The 24,442-nt window shown below is 41.6% G+C and overlaps 1 protein-coding gene across 4 annotated transcripts in view; it reads left to right on the forward strand.

Annotated features, from left to right (window-relative positions):
- Positions 1-8,219: 8,219 nt before the first annotated feature.
- The window catches only part of LOC120018337 (serine/threonine-protein kinase SIK3 homolog), a 53,188-nt gene continuing 36,965 nt past the window's right edge, over positions 8,220-24,442 (forward strand). For all 4 annotated transcript variants that reach the window (XM_038961476.1, XM_038961477.1, XM_038961478.1 and 1 more), the window contains exon 1: positions 8,220-8,515. In XM_038961476.1, the coding sequence (XP_038817404.1) occupies positions 8,231-8,515 (285 nt within the window). In that variant the 5' untranslated portion in view covers positions 8,220-8,230. The remainder of the gene's footprint in view (positions 8,516-24,442) is intronic.

Raw genomic sequence — 24,442 nt, forward strand, 5'->3', positions numbered from 1 at the left:
CTGAGCAGCCATTACGAACACAGGCTGTAAAACAGTGATCACTAAGGTCATTACAGAAAACATCGAGACTGATACCTATCAGGACTATTTGTGAGGATAACATCGAGGAGAGTAGCCTTTGGAGTCATACCTTGTGGGATTGGTGATAATCTGATAAAGATTTAGGGAGTCCCATTGCTTTAGGACTTGGTCAGGTGGTTTAAGCGTGTCCCAGTTTAGGTCACCTAGCAGGACAAATTCAGACTTAGTGTAAGGGGCCAGGAGAGAGCTTAGGGCAGGTAGGGTACAGGCCGGTGCTGATGGAGGACGATAGCACCCAGCAACAGTCAACAAAGAGCTATTTGAAAGTTTAAAACCAGCAAATCAAATTGTTTGGGGACAGACTTGGTAGAGACAACCGAGCACTGAAGGTGATCCTTGGTAAAGATTGCCACTCCCCCACCTTTGGAAGATCTGTCTTGCCAAAAAAGCTTATAACCATAAAGGATAACATCAGTATTCAAAACCCTCTTCCTTAACCATGTCTCAGTAATGACCAACACATCTGGATTGCTTTATGAACCCACATTTTCAATTTATCCATTTTAGTGAGGCAGATATCAGAGCACAAGACAGAATTGGGGCTAGCAACAGTAGATGTGCCAGGGAGTACATCCACATTTCCAGATATCATCAACAGTAATACAATCAAGGCACTGCGTAGTACAGGGAGAGCTCTGCAGTGCCGATGTATAACATCTGAATGTGCATCAGATGGCAACAAGATCATATTGTACAACAATTTCATCAGGTAACATGAATACAAAGCCGGCGAGAGGTGGTTAGAATAGGATGGGAGGCCAAAAGTCTGTGCAACCAATAGAGAGTCAGAGTCCTGAGTGTGGGAACAAACAGTCTATCCCACAGTGGGGTAAAGAAAGTTTGTAGTCAACAAAGTATACAGTAGTCATGAGGCAAATAGCAAAATAGCAAGATGCACAAGAAAAAATAAATATGTGGGGCTAGCCATTGTAAGTTCAGAGTCACTCGCCCCAACAGTGCATGTGTGCTGGAGGTGAGCGAAAGCTCAGGAGAGAGGGGTGAGTGTGGTGGAGGTACCTGTACCAGACAGGGGGAGACAGGCCAGGGCAGACGGTGAACAGATCGCCAGGTGGAATCCAAGCAGCAGTGCAGCAGGCAATGGGAGTAGGTGTGTGTCACACCCACTTGGAAGAAGCTTTTATTTCTGAAGGCAGATTTCTTGTTGAAAATGCCAGTGAATGGTCTTTGAACAGCAGGAGCGGGCTTCAGGGGACGCTTCAAAGACTCCTGACACTTGTTGGGCCAAAAGCCCTTTTACTTCACACCTTAGTGCTAATTGAATTTGTATCTGGTCTGGCCTTTCAAGCCTGGGAGCTCAGTTCCAGGTTGGAATGGTGTCCTTAGGTCTCTGCTATTTGTTTGCTAGAGCACCCTCTGTATAGCTTGGAAAAAGAAAACATTGGAAGCAGTAATCTCTCTGGTTAATTTTGGTCAAATTTAGGTTGTAGGTTTGGAGTTTTGATCTGGAGCATATAACCTAATGTACTCCAGTAAATTCTGACATAAGGAATAGATACAACATTCCTTTGAAATAAAGCACATATTAGATATAATATTGTTCTGAGGGCGTAAGGAGAAACACATTTTTCCTACTACTACTGGAGAGTCAACTGGACAAAGCGAAAGTATCTCAAGAAAGTGAGATTTGACTGGGTACACATGCGTGTTGCAGATGGAATACATCAAAGACTATAGCGAGCTCTAGGGGCGCGTTCGTAAATTCACTCTGGCTATCTACTCCGATTTCAGAGCGCTCTCGTCTGAGTGAATAACTGATGAATTTACAAACTCTCAACACCCGTTGAATTTGGCCGCTGTCTATTAACATCAGCAAAAAAGCTTAATTAAATCATTGCCAGCAGCACAGTTACAGTCACCTCTCTGGATAACAATGAAAACAGCCAAACCAGCTCTGCTAGGGCAAGTAAAATGGTGTTCTCTCATTTGTTTGGCAGTAGCTAGCAAGCTAGCTAACGTTAGCCAGTTACTTGAGCGTTCTCTGGCACTCCAGAGTGAATTTACGAACGCACCCATAGGTGTCACAAGAGATGAACAATTGTCATAATGAAAAACAACCCTTCTGCATTCGAACGTTGACTTTGTCAATTCTGTCTGTTGTGAAAAGGTATGGTTATTATCACACAAATACCTGCTTGCTAACAAGGTCAAAGAGGTCTCTTTCAGAATTATACATAAGTATTTTTCTGCGAATCATTACCTGAATTTATTTTTACATTAACTGCAGTTTTTTTGTGTTGAGCATCAAGAAACATTTTTGCATTTATTTTGGCATTGTCTACATGTTAAACAGATTATGGCAAGATATTTGTAGATTTATAATTGATAATATTCTTGATTAATTTGGTTAATTATGGGAGCATGTGCTGCTCAGTTTCCTTAACTATAATAAGGATAAAGAAAAACAATTTTACCTCTGACATTTAATTTTGCTAAAGGAAAATGTTTATATTCATAAATATAAATTCACTAATAAAAAAACTCTTCCTTGTTTTCTGTAAGGAGTTTGAGACCATTCTACATTCTTCGAATGAGAAAGCTGTAAAAACAGTCAATATGTGTGTGTCTTTAAAGGCCTTTGTATAATCTGTAGTTTGTTGTACCCCCTAGCATATAGCATATATGCTGTTCTTGTTTGTTTGTATATTTCCTGTAGGTATACTGGTGTTTTGTGCAAAAAATTATTATAAAAAAAATAGAATTCATAAAACCAGAAAGTTTATCAGAACACTGTCAGAGATTTCTTGGCATAAAAAATGCACCCATTTCCAGAATATTATGATTGCTAAATACTGCACAATTTAAACACTTCCCCCCCAAACATCTGTAAATATTGAACCATAAAGTGTTCCTTCCTGTGTACTTAAGCTAAAATGTTTATTCTATTCTACTGAGCCATTTACTTTATGTTCGTATTCGTATTCTTAACTTATTTTTTTTCTTATTGTTGTTGCATTGTCGAGAAGGAAAGTGTATCCTGTAGGCCTACATACGACTTGTAAAACTTAAAACTATAGGGATAATTTATATAATACATGATCCATAGCAAATGGGACAGGGGAGAGAAAATACATATATTTTATGGCTGCCTTGTTCTGTGGTTGCCATGGCACCGAGAGGCAGAGCGCTCTGCAAATATTGTAAATATAGGGTGCGTTTGTAAATTCACTCTGAAGTGACAGAGTGCACGCTGGGCGTTCGTAAATTCAGAGTGTTGTCAGATTGTCCGTTGGTAAATTCAGAGCGTTGCCAGATTGTCTATTGGTAAACTCAGAGTGTTTCACTCTCGGAGCGTTCAGAGCGCCCGCTGGACGCTCTGGCCGATGAGTAGGGTTGATCCGAACGTTCTGACCACACAATGGCAGTCAAGCACCCAAGCTAACTGGCTAATGTTGGCTAGCTTGCTAGCTACTGCCAGACACAAATGAGAGAACATCTCACTCTGACCATTTTACTCACCCTAGCAGAGCTGGTTAGGCTGTTTTCATGTTATCCAGAGCACTGGTGACTGTAACTGTGCTGTTGGCAACAATTTATATACTCTTTTTGCCGACACCGGCCATATATCCACTTGTGTTGAGTGTTTGTAAATTCATCAGTTATTCCGCGCTCTGGCACACAGATGAGAGTGCTCTGAAATCGGAGTAGATGGCCAGAGATAATTTACGAAGGCGCCCATAGTCAATATAGTAAATATTTTATTGTTTTTAAGTGTTTTTAAAGCATAAAAAAAATAATGCATTACTATTGATTTTTATTTTGTATTTTATTGCATTTGTATATTTGTATTTAAAAAATTTAATCAACATTTTGGGGTTTAATAACTTGTTAATAGACTAACTGAAATAACTGGTGGTGACCAATTGCAGGACTGATTATGGCAAGCAAGTCAGTTTATTTGGCTTGGCTAGCTAGGTTGCTATGATTTGAGTGATACCGCAACACCAGATCAACAGCATCGTCTTTTTGGCCCCCTGCCCCAGTTCCTAGAGGGAAGTGGACTGTTGTGTGATGGGATGCAGAAGCTTGCTTCGTAGGGGGCTTTTCTGAAACACTGCTGAGGTGTGGTGGTCTTATACTGGTGCTGCTACAGTCTCCGAAGCATCACCAAGGTGGGTGCTACATTTCAGTAGTGAACGATCCAGCCTACCTACAAAGGAGGAGCTGTGACTATCGAAGACGACAAGCTGCCCGATGAAGAGCTCTAGGACCTGTCTGTCAGATGTCTCTAACTCCCTGCCTTGCTGAACCATCTATGTTCCCTCCTCTCAAGATACTACCCTTCTGAACTTCCTATCATCTAAAGCTGTGGAAGACTGTCACCCAAGAACTGCCATATTTCTAAATCTGTTTTATGACATTTTTTATTTATTTATTGAACATAAATGTATTATTATTATTGATGAAAACATGACCTAGTGGCACAGATTACTGTTGTATTTGAGAAGGGCGTTCCCTCACCCTTTTTTGCCTATTCAAGTCAAAGGCCATAGACCGGTGCACCGCTGCTCAGGTTAATAGAACTCCCTCAATGGGAGTGGTAGAGAATACGTTCAGGGAAATGTGATGACGCGAAAGCGTAAGAATGATGCTGTTAATATCAGAGATTTGTATACAAATAGAGTATACACCTTCGTTTGAGGTGTACATACCTACATCTCCTGATTGCTAACCATGTAATCTTATTTATAGGTCTTCCTGCTCTCTTGAGAACCTTGATGATCTCGAAATGGAGTCAGTCGGTAGTGTTGAGCGCTCTGAAGTTGAGCCAGTCCAGGATGTAGTGGACCTACCTGCGGCGAGAGATATGGTAGAGTCTTCCAACATTTGCCCTGAGAGTCCTACCTGAGATGATTTTGAACTGGTAGGAGTGACATTTTTGGAAAGAGTGGATTCCTGCTTTTTGACCGACCCATATGCTGTGTCAATCTGGGTAAAGGACAAACTGGGAATGGTTACATCTGTGAATGCTTCGAGAATTATCTGCCTCCCTGAGGAAGTGGGTGCTTCGAGTCACATGGCTCGAGGGTTAACCTGTGGTGTGCTTTGCTTTCCGGAGCATGGCGCTGCTTAAAGGGGTGATCAGGTAGCGTTGAGTGTAGAAGTGGATCAAATGAAAAGGAATATTCCTAGTGTTTGTGACGCCCAGCGTTTGGCGAGACGTAGACCCAGTCTCAATGGCGAGACTGAGAATACCATCTCTGTTTTTTTAACACAGAGTTTCTACCTGATAAGGTCACGTTAAGCCCTCACAGAATAGCAAATATAACCTATGTTCCGAACCCGCTTCTGTGCTTTAGGTGCCAAAGATTCAGACATGATGCAGCAGTGTGTAGAAGGGAGATCCCACGATGTGAGAAATGTGCAGGAGGGCATAGTCAGAGGGAGTGTACAGTTGGGATAGAGAAAGCACTGTGTGTCAACTGTGGTGGTGCCCATGCAGCTGGGGTTCCGAAGTGCCCTGTGAGAGAGAGAAAGGTTGAGATTGACTGAGTTCGAGTGGGGCAGAAAGTTTCCTATGCTAAGGTAGTGAAGAGAGTAGAGGATAACCCAAGGGTCAGTGAGTCAACTGGGATGCCCCCAGTGAGTAGGCCTGAAGAGACAGAGCCAGAGAGGATGAGTTTTGGTAAGGTTGGATTTCTTGCTTTTATAGCCATGGTGATCAAATTCACTGCACTGATGGAGTGGAAATCACAGAAGCTAGATGTGGTAGTTGCAGCAGCAGAGAAATATTTGGGTGTGAGAGATTTTAGTGCAGAAGAGGTTCTGGGAGTTTTGAGAGAAGGAGTTCCATCCTCACAGGCAGACACCCTGGTGTAGGATCGTTTAGGGCCAAGTAGTGGGATGCGGTGGTGGGTTTTTATGAGTTAGATGTTGGTGCAATTTAAGTTTTTCCCATTCCCCTATTTTCTGTGTGACCAAAATACGCAACACAGCGTGTAGTCTGCCGGAAAGCCACACGAAGAAGAAGAGAGTACATTCAGTCAATGTCTTGTTTGCCTCTCCACTAACCATCCCAGGGGGACTATAGAAACTATTATTTCAACCATAATGCAACTCACATTCATTCAATTTAGATTTATAGACCTATTCTGTGTCCAGGGTAAATCATTCGAACTTACTCATTCACACTATCACAGGAACAAGAAAAGTCACAGGTCCTTCATATTATTCCCATAATCCTGGAACTAATCCTGTAATTATTGGAACTCTGTTCATGCAACACATGACTGAAGCCTGTTTACACAGGCCTTTCCTGAAAGAAATGAAGCCTTGCCTGGATGCAGGAGGGATGCATGTTCAAATCACATGCTTCGTAAAGAATTGATGTAGACTAACAGTGAAATGCTTACATAAGGGTCCTTTTCCAAAAATGCATAATTAAAGATGAAGATGAAAAAAATACAAATAAAAAATAGAAATAGTGATACGAGGAATAAATACACAGTGAATAACAAATAGCAATAACGAGTAAAATTAACATGGCTATATACAGGGAATATTTAGTATTTTATTAGGATCCCCATTAGCTGTTGCAAAAGCAGCAGTTACTATACTATAGCCTACATATCAATACATACCAACAAACTATCGAGATCAAATAGGGGAGAGGCGTTGTGCCATTTATCTGGTTTTTTAAAACCAGGTTTGCTGTTTATTTGAGCAATATGAGATGGAATGGAGTTCCATGCAATAATGGCTCTATATAATACTGGACACTTTCTTGAATTTGTTCTGGATTTGGAGACTGTAATAAGACCCCTGGTGGCTTGTCTAGTGGGGTAAGTGTGTGTGTCAAAAGTGTGTGTAAGTTGACTATGCAAACAATTTGGGATTTTCAATACATTAATGTTTCTTATAAAAAGAAGAAGTGATGCAGTCAGTCTCTCCTCAACTCTTAGCCAAGAGAGACTGGCATGCATAGTATTTATATCAGCCCTCTGATTACAGTGAAGAGCAAGACGTGAAACTGAGCCTAACCCTAACCTCCTTAACCCTTAGACATAACCCTAACCATAAATTAACCAATTCTGAAATTCAACATTGGATTTCTGGTCAGTCACATCCCCTTAGTTTTTCCAGAGAGAAATAGTTTAATTAATAGATAATAACAGTGAAGTAGTGCTGTGTATCTTTGGCAATTTCTCATCTGTTATAATTCATCAGAAAAAAATATGTTTGCATTCTTTCTTTCGTTCTTTTTCTTCTTCTTTCTCAACTCTTATAGTTGCTGCCTCTATAGTTTAACCATCAAAGTAGGAAGTAGCCTAGGTGTCCAATTGCCATCAAATTCTTATTCTTCTAATTCTTATTATACAACTTGATTTAGTCGTGTGCAAGGAAAAATTGTATAATATTGATAAAGGAAATGGATACATTTAGATTCAGAAAAGGGAATGGCCCTTGTGTGATCTACCATATAAGGTTATGCACAGTTGACAGTGCATGTCAGAGCAACAATCAGCCATGAGGTCGAAGGGATTGTCCATAGAGCTCCGAGACAGGATTCGGTCTTCAACGAGGTTGAAAGTATATTCAGTATATTGAGTTCGTTCCCGTGTTTATTTTCTCTCAAGCGGGATTGGACGCCTCGCCATATATTTGACACCCCTGCTGTAGACGATGGATGAGGCATGACATCAAATCAAGTTAAATTGTATTTTTCACATGCGCCGAATACTAAGGTGTAGACTTTACAGTGAAATGTTTGCTTACGAGCCCTTCCCAACAATGCAGAGTTATAGGCCGCCAGGTGTAAACTAATAGAACAGAGCATAATAACTGCAGGCAATAAAGTATAAAGTATTTTCAGTGTCCATTAGAATGAGTTGAAGTCGAGAGGTTGAATCCATCCAACCATGTGATGTTACACTCGACAGACGTGTGAAACTGCACCGCTGTCTTCCCGGTTAGAAACATACACAGATTTGTACTAGTGCATAATGCGCAGTTCTGTCGCCAAGACAACCGTTTCTGTGGATGAAGTCATTGTTACGCTGATAGTTGCTATAGTTACAACCTAGAGAGGGCGCTGCGGAGGGGCTATGTACGTAATATGACGCAGGGTGGGGGCGTGCTCGCGATGCGCGCTGCGCAAGGCTGGTTGTTGTTCCCGCAGAGAGGCGAGAAGATGGCGGCCGTGTCAAGCGGAGGTGCAGCTGGGTCCGCTGCGGCCGGGATTACGCACTCTACCCGACCGGCCCACGCAGGCATGGGCGCCCAGAACCGACCACAGCCATCCTCTGGGATCAGCCACTCCAATCGACCGGCCGCGGGGTGCATCACCAACCCTGGCCACCCCTCGTCCGGCAGGCCCCCCCTAGCCCGAGTGGGCTACTACGAAATCGAGCGGACCATCGGCAAGGGAAATTTCGCCGTTGTTAAATTAGCAACACACATCATCACCAAAGCAAAGGTAGGATGGTTAATACAAGGCTTTTGTAGGGGATCAATTCCAGGTTGTCAACGATTTGTACTAATTTGACTGTTATCGCTGTCACTCTCATCCAGGCTGAAGATTGGGCCTTCGGGCTGAGAGCGAGTAACGTTACAACGGCTAGACCGCTTTTGGTCGCAGTGCGGGGGTGTAAACATGGGGTATCATAAGCAATCATTCGCCTTGTAGTTTTTCACATGATAGAACCAGTTATCATGTAACAAGGGCAGCGGGGGTGACTTGTCTACGAAGATGAGGGTACCGCTGGGATGAAAGAGAGGAGAGGGGCGCTTCGAGCGTGGACTGCGTTCGTTAACTAACCAGCTATTTTGGGCATTATGTATTAACTAGGTAGAATCACAAGCATCATGTCATCAGTAGTTTACGCGTATCATTTGCAAGCAACTAGATATATATTTGTGATATTTTGAAGTGAATGCGCCTTTGGCAAGCTAGTTAAGTTGGCTTGGTAGTTAACTAAAATAACAAACCTGCTTGACAGGCAGTAAACATATAACTGGCTGGCCATATCTCATCCCTAAAAATGTGTTCACTAACAACGTAGTGAACGATCATGTTTTTCATTTTCTCATGGTGTATTTATTTGATTTAGTGGTTTATTCAAGGGGTGGTATTTTAGTTTTTGAGTATAGAGTATAGGCAGAGGCTATGGGAAAATTTGCAGCCTCAGATATGTCATAGCTTATTGATATCCCTTTGAGTGTGCTTATGCTGTTGCATAGTGTGGGCGTCTGTAGGCAGATGCATTGCTGGTGGATAGTCACTGTCCGCTTGACACTTGTTTTTCAATATTGCAACAAAAAAACAATCAAGGCTGTATCAACTTTTACCTACATATCATTTCTCATCCTTATAGTTGAGAGACCTTAGCATGAACAGTAAACTACATTTTTATCCACATTTTGCCTTTACACAAATTACCATTCCATTTTATTTTCCCAGGTATCTTATTGAGAAGCGGTTGCCTCTCTGATTCAGAGGGGTTGGGTTAAATGCGGAAGACACCTTTCAGTTGAATGCATTCAGTTGTACAACTGACTAGGTATCCCCCTTTCCCTTTCAATGTTTTTCTCTCAATAACGACTTGGGTGGGCAAGGAGTAGAGCAGGCCAATTGATAGCCTACCCACTCTGGCCATACTTTTAAGCCTGTGCCAGTGCCACTAAGCTGACATATCTCCTAGTAATAAGACTGTGGATCTGCAACACGCTCATGGAATCGAACTGAGGCCAGTCATCAGAGAGGGATAAACAGAAGGCTACCTGTAAGGACATCACGATTGTAATGTGTGTGTAGAAGACCGAGAACACTTGACTACTTCTATGTGTGTTGTGTGAGGGAGGCTGACTATTCTGATAGATTAACTCACATGGTGACATGGAACATATTCAAAAACACATTAGGCTGTAGCCTAAGCAGCTTAAACTAATCTACAGAACTTGTGAAAATGTATTTATAGGGAACCACATATTAGTGCTTCAAAGTTACTTAACGATTCATTGATAAAACACTGACCACTAAAAACTACAATCTCTCCATTATTAGGCCACGTTTTTTGTTGAGTGATACTTTTGCAAAGGGGGACTCCACACAGGCCCTGATATTTTGCGTTCTACTGGATTGGTAGAATGGATTGCATTAGTGCAATTTGAAAATGACCCTTTCTAGGCAGAGGTCATTGTGATAATTTACATTTGATTTCTCTCATTTTATAAATGTATAATTAAATAGGCCATGCTGAATCACAGGGGCAGGTCAACACATGAATGGATATTTTTCCTGGTTGATGTACATTGGGTTGTTATTTTACCTGACATGCATATGGTTGTCTTTTTAGCTGGTTCTTTGTAGAACTTTGACCCGGAGTTGTACAAAATTGGGTGTTACTCTACTCCAACGATTAAGGAAAACCTAGTTTGTTTTTACTTCGTTATCTTTAATTCATCTCTCCTCGTTTGTCTTTCAAGCTCCCACATGGGTTTGTATTTTCCTCATATCCAATAAGGAGGGGACTTTCAGCTTGTGGAGTGTCTCAAATAGAACCAAGTTCTATTTTAGCGCTTGGCTGCGCAGACGCTCATTCACGAGCGTGAATGATGTGGGTGAAATGATTGAATAACATGTATGTGTACATTTATTTTGTGGCCAGTGTGGTTTCTGTGTAATGTTTAGAGGAAGTAGCTGGTCCAAGTATGATTGTTTTGGGTTTGTCATTAAATGTACCACCACCCAAAACCTTTTTTTCCCCCCTATTTTTTTATCCCTCCAATTGCATCTTATGAAGCATGACATGCTTCAGGTTCACCTGGTTTGAATGTACAATTTAAATGGGACTAGGTAATGTAAAAAAAAAAAAAAAAATGCTTTAACATATGAAACCAGTGCCTTCTCACCAACTCAAAATTATAAACACTGATATTTTTGGTCATGTTTATGAAATTCAAAGTAAACAAAAAAAGTTGCCTCTTCTAGCTACATCAACAAAATGTCTTCTGAATTCAAACAGTAGCCTATCTATTAATATTGCTCACGTGTATTGACATGACACCCTCCCTAGCAATCAGTTAGCTGACGTAGAAGTGAGCAAATTCAGTATATTTGGACAGATCTTCGCACTGCACACCTTTTCCACCAGCATTAGTCATGCCTAATCACTGGTGTGAAAGACAGGAGCTATAGCTCAATGCTTCGGTCCGCAAAGCCAGTCCGGGAGAAGGGGTTTGTGGAGCCGTGGTGTTAGACTGAGCCAAGCGTCACAGCTATGGAAGAGGGACTGTCTTAGAGCCGTTAGGGCAGACCTGACAGGCTCGGGACTAGGATCAACAACAAAACACACACCTGAATAAAAAAGTGTTTCTAAACCGAAATGTGTCTGCCAGCTGACTAGCTCCCTCCTCCTTATCAGAAGACGGGGCACCTCCTCTTGGCTCCACTACAGTCAGACAGGTATGGCTAAAGAAGGCAGCCGGCGTGCTCTGGCTTGTCTGCGGTGCATCGCGCCGTCTCATGTTACACTGCATCTATCCAGACTACTTCTTCCCCTACCGCCGCCTCCTCAGCTTAGATTTGCATCGAGGAGGAGGAGGAGCAGCAGCCGCGATGGCCAGGCAATGTTAGATAACGTGCTTAATGCACGTGTCGTGCCGTGATTTCATTTGCATTAATAATTTGACAATTGTGGTGTTGCTGCTTGACCTACCTTCATGTCCCATAGTTATCGGGTTATGTACAGAGAGAATCTGATTCTGTACGCCCATCTTCTCATGTTCTAGTTGGTGCGTTCAGTACTAGCCCTAGTGGAATCTGTCCTAGGTCTAACTCATGTCATTTTTAAAATCCAAAACCAGTCGTTTTTGACAGGCAATTTCATACTACTTACAGTGCATTCGGAAAGTATTCAGACCCCTTGACTTTTTCTACATTTTGTTGCGTTACAGCCTTATTCTAAAATGGATCAACAACAACAACATCAATCTACAAACAATACCCCATAATGACAAAGGAAAAACAGGTTTTTAGAAATTTGGCATATCTATTAAAAATAAAAAACATATTTTAAATAAAGTATAATTATTCAGACCCTTTGCTATGAGACTCGAAATTGAGTTCATGTGCATCCTGTTTCTGTTGATCATCCTTGATGTTTCTACAACTTGATACCTGTGGTAAATTCAATTGATTGGACATGATTTGGAAAGGCACACACCTGACGATATAAGGTCAGACAGTTGACAGTGGATGTCAGAGCAAATACCAAGCCATGAGGTTGAAGAAATTGTCCGTAGAGCTCCGAGACAAGATTGTGTCGAGGCACAGATCTGGGGAAGGGTACCAAAAACTGTCTGCAGCATTGAAGATCCCCAAGAACACAGTGGCCTTCATCATTCTTAAATGGTTGAAGTTTGGAACCACCAAGACTCTTCCTAGAGCTGGCTGCCCGGCCAAACGGAGCATTTGGGGGAGAAGGGCCTTGGTCACTCTGACAGAGAGCCTTCCAGAAGGATAACCATCTCTGCAGCACTCTACCAATCACACCTTTATGGTAGCGTGGCCAGGCGGAAGCCACTCTTCAGTAAAAGGCACATGACAGCCCGCTTGGAGTTTGCCAAAAGGCACCTAAAGACTCAGACCATGAGAAACATTTTTCAGTGGCAGGGACTGGGAGACTAGCTGACTGGGGCAAAGGTTCACCTTCCAACAGGACACACAGCTAAGACAACATTTTGGCTTCGGGACAAGTCTCTGAATGTCCTTGAGTGGCCCAGCTAGAGCCCGGACTTGAACACGATCTCTGGAAAGACCTGAAAATAGCTGTGCAGCGATGCTCCCCTGACAGCTTGAGAGGATCTACAGAGAAGAATGGGGGAAACTTGCCAAATACAGGTGTTAATTTTTTAGAATTTAACCTTTTATTTAACTAGGCAAGTTAGTTAAGAACAAATTCTTATTTACAATGACGGCCTAGGAACAGTGTGTTAACTGCCTTCTTCAGGGACAGAACGACATATTTTTACCATGTCAGCTCGAGGATTCGATCTAGCAACCTTTAGGTTACTGGCACAATGCTCTAACCACTAGGCTACCTGCCGCCCCAACTTGTAGCGTCATACCCAAGAAGACTCGGCTATAATCGCTGCCATTGCAGCTTCAACAAATTACTGAGTAAAGGGTCTGAATTCTTATGTGATATTTCAGTTTCTTTATACAAACCCGTTTTTGCTTTGTCATAATGGGCTATTGTGTGTAGATTGATGAGGGAAAAAATCTATTTAATCCATTTTAGAATAAGGTGGTAACGTAACAAAGTTGAAAAAGTCAAGGGGTCTGAATCCTTTAGTGTATCTATAGTGTGTAGCTATATGACGTCATATCTGTTTAGGCTGTTTGGTAGTAGCTTAGCTAGATTATGGTGAATAAATATCCTCACTCATATACAGTAGACCAGCCATACTCAACTGGCGGTCCAGACCCAGAACGGGGTTAATACGTACCACTGGTCCAGAGTAAAACTAGGTCAGCTTTCGACCCCTGGTATCATATAAACACACATAAGACATGGATTTTTTTTTTTGAATTGCAGGAAATTTGTTTAAAACAGAAAAAATATTTTGCCCATGCAAAATGTGTAGAATTGTGGGAAATTAGCTTTAAAACCGCAACATTTTCTCTCCGCCAACAACAGAGCTGTAAACAGTTTGGGGTCACGTGTTACGAGGTGGGGGTTTGTTAGTACGCCAATAATTGACGATATCCATCCGAGGCTTTGCCACCTAGGTCTGATACCGTTGTCCAAATTCACCCCCTTTTACCACAGAAAGGATCCTCAGTAAGCATCCCCATAATGGAGACTTTCACCTACATTCAGGTCTTACTGACTGTATGGTCTGGGTCCATGCCTTACAACACTGTATCAGCTATATTTAGCCCCTTGACAAATAGCCCCACGGCATCGCCTGCCTGCGTGTGCCAGTCCGGCCAGTCCCCCCTCGAGAATCAGTTGGCAACGTCGACGACATGATGCGTCTTTCACAGAGACTTACACATTGGAGTCACTTAACTTTAGTGAGTTATCAACGTCAGGTGCCCCGGGAACAGTAATTTCATTGGAATCTTGTTGGTATCCATAGAGACGTTGGCCATGTGTTGGTGGGAGATGGAGGACTACGGAGACCTGACCCCTCCATGTATGGAGCTCAGCTGCTGCAAGGGGACCACAGTCATTGGTTGATATCAAGATCCAACGCAAACTCTGTCTACAGAAACACTGTTCTCATTGGTTTGCAAGTGGAGGTGGCCCATATTATCAGATGGAGGTTTTAGGTTATGTGGGTGGTTTAGTCAGATGGAGGTTTTAGTTTATGTGTGTGGTTTAGCCACATAACTGTGGACATTAAAGCAATAAGGCACTAGAGACTGTGGTATTGTGAATAGGCTATATCATGATGATACACACGACTGGATCACGAACTCAGCCAATCAGCATCCAGGACTGGAACGACCCATGTTTATTATCCTCTGTGTTGTATCTGTTGGTGTTTTATGCCTCTTTACTCATCCCGGTTTTGTTTGTTTGCTTTGGTTTTAGACAGACTGCGTCTTCTTGATTTTCCCCATTGTCCATTTAGGGTATTGGCTGCCTCATTGATGAATGAGACCTATTCACGGTTAAAATAGCACATGCACTCCTGATCAGCACGTACATGAATAGGCCAATAATTTGGTACACACACTCGCTCTACAGTACAGACACATACAGGAACATCTGAACGTAGACTTATGACTTAGCTGAGTCACCCACATACATGCGAGAGACACACACACACACACACAGAACACAGTCTTTCGCTCTCCCTGGAGGAGTGTGTAAAGCCTGTGGCTCCGCTGTGTGGTTGATGGGCAGGGAGACCGTTTTGTTGTTAGCTAGCACGGGGTGGCAGGTAGCCTAGTGGTTAGAGCAACCGAAAGGTTGCTGGATCGAATCCCCGAGCTGACAAGATAAAAATCTGTCGTTCTGCCCTGAACAAGGCAGTTTAACCCACTGTTCCCCTGTAGGCCGTCATTGTAAATAAGAATTTGGTCTCAACTGACTTGCCTAGTTAAATACAGGTTAAACAATTAATAATAATAATAACGATACCACAGCCACCACACTGCCACCCCCCCAGGTCATAGTCTGAGTCTCTTATTACTGGTAACCTTGCAGCGTTGAACTTTCACCCTGTGTGGTGACCGTCTCCAGATGATGAGAACGTTGAGCAGCAGGGGTGAAGACCTCCCAAATGCAGCGGTGCGTAGTGTTGCCGCTGAAAGGAACACGCAAAGAAAACCAACAACATGGGTTGAATAAAAAAGATGCAGACTTATTTGTGTGATCTTGGGATGCTCACTGCACACGTTAACCTCCACATAAGGGAGCTTGATTGGAGTAGAAGGTCAACCCTCTACAACAGGGAACCCAGCGGGCTAAGCTGATAGAGATGACGTTGTGGTTGTGATGATGATGATGTTATTTCGACCATCTTTAACTGGTGGAGATGTGAATGTTTTTGATGTCAGTGTTGGCAAGTGTTCACCCCCCCCCCCTCCCCATACTAGAACAATGTCACACTGATCATCTCTTGCTCATGCACAGCAGAATACAGGCATGTGCATGCTACACGGTCACTCACATGCACGTGCTTGTTAGCACTCTGTGCACCCAAACCAACCCTATCCACAATCCCACTCATGCTGACTCATACTGACTGTCATATGTTTAGATGCACTGTGTGTGTGTGTGTGTCTTGGGGGGGGGGGGGGTCTTGGTCTAGTCTCTTCTCAGATGAGGACACAGCCCTGGTCTCTGTTGGTTAGCATTGCTCCTGAGCCAAGTGGCTTTGGGCCGGACTGACTGAGGCAGTAAAGATTCAACTTTGACTATTCTCATTGCAGACGGCTGAGATGGTGTCTTTATGGCTGTGTCTTTTTAAAACGCTCTCACCTGTTAGACTACTTACTGGTATCCCACGTGATATTGTTAGAGGTTAGGCTAAATCCACACATGACACCATCACCAATGCGTTCCATTTGGTTTGTGTTAAACTCCTTGTTTTGTTCTTAACTTTTATTAGACATTTTGATCCATCATTTTTATTCCATCTTCGATCTCCAGATTGCGTTTTTGGTTTTTCATATTTGCCTCTCTTGAGCTCTCTGCAGTAATACGCTGTTATATAAAACATAAAAGGAATTTCATGACGGCAAAGTCATAAAACTTGAAAAGTCCTCTTGTCCGCATTCCTTTGATGTAATTGTCAGCAGCACAGTCGTGTTGTTTAGAGTGCCTTGCCCCAAATAATCTCAGTTTACTGGTCTGCTTGTGTTGGAGGCCTATCTATCTCTCCTGTTCATTTTGTAGGCCTCTTGCCACTTGTCTTTTCCTGGTTGCTAAGTCTCAGCAGTGGCGGGGTGCTATGGTTAGGTCAACAGTCGTGTGATCGCGGGGGCTATATGACACTTCAGCTTAACTGACTCTCTGTATCCATATCTTTCAATGGAAAATTCCAAAGTAATGCAGGCCAGACACGTCACCCCTCCAAGTAGATTACTGTAACTATAACTGTATATGTCAAGAACCAGCCAGTAGTTCCAACTACAACTGGCCATTTGAATTGCGTGTGTGAGGAAATGAGTTGTGCTAGTCATTCGGATAGCTTGTCCAAACTCCTCTGTGTGCTCAGCTTATCGGGCTTGCCAAATGATGTTCTATCAAACATGATGCTGGCACCAGCTTTTATAGGCCAGCATAGCACTCTCTCCCAGTTTTGATTTCGCACCCAATTTCCTTATTTTGAGACCATTTGCATGGAAAGGGACTTGATGTTCCCAAAGAATTTGAGTTTGTGGCGTGAAACCGGGAGTGTGAACTCACAATGCCTCATGACCTTACTCCCTCATTTGGGACTTTCTGTTTTTACTGTATAATACGTTGTGTGTTTTTCAAATGTGTCCTTGCTCCAGATGTTGGCCATCGTACCCACGATGCGGGGGGGGGGGGGGAGTTTACATCAACACAGCTGGATGACTGCCAGAGCAATAATAGCCCAATGAAGCTTAAAATACCACAGAGATGGACATGCACACAGCCCTACTGAGAAAGATGGACCCACCACACCACACACACACACACACACAGGGTTCAATGCTAGAACACCATGTGCCTGGCTCTTCCTTTTCCTGTCCGCTAGCCGGAAATGGGCCGCAGCTTGCTTTCATATGGCCCCATTCTATTATCTCGGCCAAGAACAGAGAGGGGGAAGAGTAGCTTCAGAAATAACTAGTATTCCCAGAAGGCGAAGCCAGCTAACAAGGATGTTTAGGCACGTGTAAGAGCAGGTTTTTGTCTCATTCTCAACAGATCACCCCATTACACTGTTAGGCTAATTTATTCATTAGCCTAAAACCTGACGTCGAGCTGACACGTCACAGTTGTTGGTAAAAGAAAGCACTGCCAGAATTGGTTAGATCAGCATGGTGTCAAACTCAATCCCTGGAGGGTCGCGAGTTTTCGCACCTCCCTTGTACTTGATTAATCAATTAAGGTAATTGATTAGTTAGGAACCCCTCACCTGGTTGTCTAGGTCTTAATTAGACACGAAAGGAAATAACAAAACCAAGCAAACACAGTGCCTTCAGAAAGTATTCACACCCCTTGACTTATTCCACATGTTGTGTTACAGCCTGAATTCAAAATGGATTAAAAAAAAATATTCTCAGCCATCTACTCATAATACCCTATAATGACAAAGTGAAAACATGTTTTTAGAATTTCTTACTAATTTATTGAAAATGAAATACAGAAATATCTAATTTACATAAGTATTCACACTAGAGGTCGACCGATTTTATGATTTTTCAACTCCGATACCGATTATTGGAGGACCAAATTTTTTAAATTTATTTGTAATGACAATTACAACAATAGTGAATGAACAATGAACACTTTTATTTTAAGTTAATATAATACATAAATAAAATCAATTTAGTCTCAAATAAATAATGAACATGTTCAGTTTGGTTTAAATAATGCAAAAACAAAGTGTTGGAGAAGAAAGTAAAAGTGCAATATGTGCCATGTAAAAAAAGCTAACGTTTAAGTTCCTTGCTCAGAACATGAGAACATATGAAAGCTGGTGGTTCCTTTTAACATGAGTCTTCAATATTCCCAGTTAAGAAGTTTTAGGTTGTTGTTATTATAGGACTATTTCTCTCTATACCATTTGTATTTCATATACCTTTGACTATTGGATGTTCTAATAGGTACTTTAGTATTGCCAGCCTAATCTCGGGAGTTGATAGGCTTGAAGTCATAAACAGCGCTGTGCTTCAAGCATTGCGAAAAGCTGCTGGCAAACGGAGGAGAGTGCGGTTTGAATGAATGCTTACGAGCCTGCTGCTGCCTACCACCGCTCAGTCAGACTGCTCTATCAAATCATAGACTTAATTATAATATAATAAACACAGAAATACGAGCCTTGGGACATTAATATGGTAAAATCCGGAAACGGTCATTTCAAAAACAAAACATTAATTCTTTCAGTGAAATACGGAACCGTTCCGTATTTTATCGAAACAGGTGGAAACCCTAAGTCTAACTATTGCTGTTACATTGCAGAACCTTCAATGTTATGTCATAATTATGTAAAATTCTGGCAAATTAATCACGGTCTTTGTTAGGAAGAAATGGTCTTCACACAGTTCGCAACGAGCCAGGCGACCCAAACTGCTACATATACCCTGACTCTGCTTACACTGAACGCAACGAGCCAGGCGGCCCAAACTGCTGCATATACCCAGACTCTGCTTACACTGAACGCAAGAGAAGTGACACAATTTCAGGCAACGCATTGATTATATGCAACGCAGGACAAGCTAGTTAAACTAGTAATATCATCAACCATGTGTAGTTAACTAGTGATTATGTTAAGATTGATTGTTTTTTTATAAGATAAGTTTAATGCTAGCTAGCAACTTACCATTGCTCCTTGCTGCCTGCACTCGCGTAACTAGGGGTGGGCAGCCTGCCACGCAGTCTCCTCGTGGATTGCAATATAATCGACTATAATCGGCGTCCAAAAATGCTGATTACCGATTGTTATGAGAACTTCAAATCGGCCCTAATTAATCGGTCGACATCTAATTCACACCCCGTTGGCATCAATTATAGCTGTGAGTCTTTCTGGGTAAGTCTAACAGCTTTGCACACCTGGAATGTACAATATTTGCCTGTTATTCTTTTCAAAATTCTTCAAGCTCTGTCAAGTTGATTGTTGATCATTCATAGACAACCGTTTTCAAGTCTTGTCATAGATTCCATGGCACCGGAGGAGATGGCTGCTGTTTTTCTATTGTGTGTTTTTTATTTTATTTTTTATTTTAACTTATTTTGTACATAATGTTTTTTTCGGTCATCTCTTATGACCGAAAAGTGCTTCTGAATATAAGGACAGCGATTACTCAGCTCGTACTGGACAAAGATTTTCTTTAACGAGTCGGACGCGAAGGATTTACTTCAGACACCCAACAAGGCCCAAATCCCAGTCATTCGCATGAAGAAGAGACCGAGATATCAGGGACGTAGGTCGGGGTGCCTTGTAAGTATCCGACGGCGTGTGTGTAATCCCTCTCTACCATCAGTCCTATTAGCCAACGTGAAATCATTGGATAACAAATTGGATGAGCTACGATCAAGATTTTTTTTAAATGGTACCCGCAAAACACCAGTCTCAACAAACAGTGAAGATGTGACTCCGGGATGCTGGCCTTCTAGGCAGGATTCCTCTGTCCAGTGTCTGTGTTCTTTTCCCCATCTTAATATTTTATTTTTATTGGCCAGTCTGAGAGATGGCTATTTTCTTCGCAACTCTGCCTAGAAGGCCAACATCTTGAAGTCACCTCTTCACTGTTGACGTTGAGACTCGTGTTTTGCGGGTACTATTTAATGAAGCTGCCAGTTGAGGTCTTGTGGGGCGTCTGTTTCTCAAACTAGACACTAATGTGCTTGTCCTCTTGCTCAGTTGTGCAAGGGGGCCTCCCACTCCTCTTTCTATTCTGGTTAGAGCCAGTTTGTGCTGTTCTGTGAAGGGAGTAGTACACAGCATTGTACGAGATCTTCAGTTTCTTATTAATTTCTCCCATGGAATAGCCTTCATTTCTGAGAACAAGAATAGACTGACGAGTTTCAGAGGAAAGTTATTTGTTTCTGGCCATTTTAAGCCTGTAATCGAACCCACAAATGCTGACGCAGATACTCAACTAGTCTAAAGAAGGCCAGTTTTATTGCTTCTTTAAACAGAACAACAGTTTTCAGCTGTGCTAACATACTTACAAAAGGGTTTTCTAATGATCAATTAGCCTTTTTAAAATGATAAACTTGGATTAGCTAACACAACGTGCCATTGGAACACAGGAGTGATGGTTGCTGATAATGGGCCTCTGTAAGCCTATGTAGATATTCCATAAAGAATCTGCCGTTTCCAGCTACAATAGTCATTTACAACATTAACAATGTCGACACTGTATTTCTGATTAATTTGATGTTATTTTAATGGACAAAAAAAAGAGCTTTTCTGTGTGTGTGTGTATTATATGTGTGTGTGTGTATGTATGTATGTGTGTAATATATATATATATATATATTACAGTTGAAGTCAGAAGTTTACATACACCTTAGCCAAATACATTTAAACTCAGTTTTTCACAATTCCTGACATTTAATCCAAGTAAAACTTCCCTGTCTTATGTCAGTTAGGATCACCACTTTATTTTAAGAATGTGAAATGTCAGAATAATATTAGAGAATGATTTATTTCAGCTTTTATTTCTTTCATCGCATTCCCAGTGGGTCAGAAGTTTACATACACTCAATTAGTATTTTTTAGTATTGCCTTGAAATTGTTTAACTTGGGTCAAATGTTTCGGGTAGCCTTCCACAAGCTTCCCACAATAAGTAAGGTGAATGTTGGCCCATTCCTCGTGACAGAGCTGGTGTAACTGAGTTAGGCTTGTAGGCCTCCTTGCTCACACACGCTTTTTCATTTCTGCCCACAAATTTTCTATAGGATTGAGGTCAGAGCTTTGTGATGGCCACTCCAATACCTTGACTTTGTTGTCCTTAAGCCATTTTGCCACAACTTTGGAAGTATGCTTGGGGTCATTGTCCATTTGGAAGACCCATTTGCGACCAAGATTTAACTTCCTGACTGATGTCTTGAGATGTTTCTTCAATATATCCACATAATTTTCCTGCCTCATGATGCCGTCTATTTTGTGAAGTGCGCCAATCCCTCCTGCAGCAAAGCACCCCCACAACATGATGCTGCCACCCCTGTGCTTCCCGGTTGGGATGGTGTTCTTCAGGTTGCAAGCCTCCCGCTTTTTCCATCCAAACATAACGATGGCCATTATGGCCAAACAGTTCTACTTTTGTTTCATCTGACCAGAGGGCATTTCTCCAAAAAGTATGATCTTTGTCCCCATGTGCAGCTGCAAACTGCAGTCTGGCTTTTTTATGGTGGTTTCGGCCTTTCAGGTTATGTCGATATAGGACTCGTTTTACTGTGGATATAGATACTTTTGTACCTGTTTCCTCCAACATCTTCACAAGGTCCTTTGCTGTTGTTCTGGGATTGATTTGCACTTTTAGCACCAAAGTATGTTCATCTCTAGGAGACAAAACGCGTCTCCTTCCTGAGCGGTATGACGGCTGCATGGTCCCATGGTGTTTATACGTGCATACTATTGTTTGAACAGATGAACGTGGTACCTTCAGGCATTTGGAAATTGCTCCCAAGGATGAACCAGACTTATGGAGGTCTACAATTGTTTTTCTGAATTCTTGGCTGATTTCTTTAGATTTTCCCATGATGTCAAGCAAAGAAGCACTGTTTTTGAAGGTAGACCTTGAAATACATCCACGGGTTCACCTCCAATTGACTCAAATGATGTCAATTAGCCTATCAGAAGCTTCTAAAGCCATGACATAATTTTCTGGATTTTTCCAAGCTGTTTAAAGGCATAGTCAACTTAGTGTATGTAAACTTCTGACCCACTGGAATTGTGATACAGTGAAATAATCTGTCTGTAAACAATTGTTGGAAAAATTACTTGTGTCATGCACAAAGTAGATCTCCTAACGGACTTGCCAAAACTATAGTTTGTGTAAACTTCCGACTTCAACTGTATGTATATATGTGTTCTTTTTTTACCTCCATTTATTTTAGTAAATACTTCATTTTTTCCCTTCTTAAATCTGCATTGTTGGTTAATGGCTTGCAAGTAAGTATTTCACTGTAAGGTCTACCTACACCTGTTGTATTCAGCGCATGTGACAAATTTTATTTGATTTTCATGCTGATTTAAGTCAAAACTGTAACTCGGCCACTCAGGAACATTCACTGTCTTCTTGGTAAGCAACTCCAGTGTAGATTTGTCCTTGTGTTTAAAGTTATTGTCCTGCTGAAAGGTGAATTAATCTACCAGTGTCTGGTTGAAAGCAGACTGAACCAGGGTTTCCTCTGATTTTGCCTGTGCTTAGCTCCATTCTGTTAATTTTTTTTATCCTGAAAAACTCCACAGTCCTTAATGATTACAAGCATATCCATAACATGGTGCAGCTACCACTACGCTTGTAAATAGGGAGTGGTACTCCGTAATGTGTTATATTGAATTTGCCCCAAACATTACACTTTATATTCAGGACAAAAAATGTATTGCTTTGCCACATTTTTTGCAGTATTACTTTTTTTGGTAAGATTATTATATATATTTTTGCAATACAAAGCATACACATACAAACAACAACCATACAGCACACAAACATCCACAACAACCCCTGCCCAGAACCACCTGCTCACACCACCATCTCCAGCGCCATTATCACTCTCTGCCACATGACCTCAAACTGCACCATTTTGTTTCTGTCTGTAGCCCATGCACCTTCAACATTTAGATAATAAAGCATTTGACCTTTTCATTGTGTTAATGATGGAGAATTTGTTGATTTCCATTTTTTTAAGTACACGTTTTTTCAAGATGATTGACGAGAAGTATTGTCCAACCCATAGGGTATCTCACTGCACCCTCATATGCCATGTCTTGAAATATGCAGAAAGACGGATTAGAAGTACTTTTACATTGTAATACTTCTGACAGACAATTTTGTTACGCCGCCCATAATTGTATGATTTTATAGCATTCCAAGAAGCTATGGGTTATCAGTGTTGCCATGTTCTCGGTTGTCAGTGTTGCCATGTTCTCGGTTTTCCAGACGACAAATTGGGATACTTTGAAAACGATGTGTTGGGTTTTTGGGCTACATCTAAATTGCACCATTGCCACCAATGTATTTCTCTTAGAAATATATATATTTCACCGTGACCTGCTGCTGCTGCAGACTATCAGGCTGTGAGTGAGTGAGTGGTGGAGAGGAGGGCCGGAGCGGTGTGTGTGTGCGTTGAGAGAGTGCTGCAGCTGAGTCACGTAGACAGAGCAGCAAGCGCACACGTCGTGACAACTTTTTTACCAGTTGCAGGTAGGCTATTTGGATTGGTCATAATGGAGACACCCTTTTTCCATAAAACATATTAACGCGGTAGAACTTATGTAACGGCTACAAAGCATTGGAAAACGATTTTATGCGCACAAGCTCTTTTAGATCAGTACGCTCACTGTTAGTTTGTTAGTTGTCATTGTTAGTTTTGACTCTGCCGTTGTGCTGTATAATTTGTGAATTTTGTCTCTTGTCTAAATCATTTCAATTCTGTCATGGAAATACATTTATTACCAATTAATTTACGGTTTCTATGTCTTTAGTTTTCCATGTAGCCCAATTTATCTGTGAATTCTGAAAAGCTATCCAAATATTGTTCCATAGGGTTGTTTTAGTTTTTTTAGGGACTGATATTGGTTCTTGTAGAATTCGTTACATTTTGTTCCATATTGTTATGTTTTTAACTATAAAGTTGTTCTTAGCTTTGTCCTTAAAATTAGACACTTAAAAGCGCATGCTCATCTTCAATATGTACCCATTGTTCTTCTTTAGTGTATTTAACTATATGTTGCAAGTAAAATCCCTGGGTGGCAAGTTGATACAATTCCAAGTCTGGAAGGTTAAAACCAGACTCAGGAACATGTAAAACTTGTGTTTTTATTCTATGACATTTATTTGTCCATATAAAGTCTGTTTTTACTGAGTATACTTTTTAAAAGAATGTCTTCGGTGGGGTAATTGGTAGTGCCTTGTTAAAAACAGGATGAATGTTTTGGAATATTTTTGTTCAGTACAGGGTTCCTTCTTTTCACACTGTCAGTTAGGTTCGTATTGTGGAGTAACTACAATGTTGATCC

The sequence above is a fragment of the Salvelinus namaycush genome, chromosome 23, assembly GCF_016432855.1.
Source record: "Salvelinus namaycush isolate Seneca chromosome 23, SaNama_1.0, whole genome shotgun sequence".
Lineage (NCBI taxonomy): Eukaryota > Metazoa > Chordata > Actinopteri > Salmoniformes > Salmonidae > Salvelinus > Salvelinus namaycush.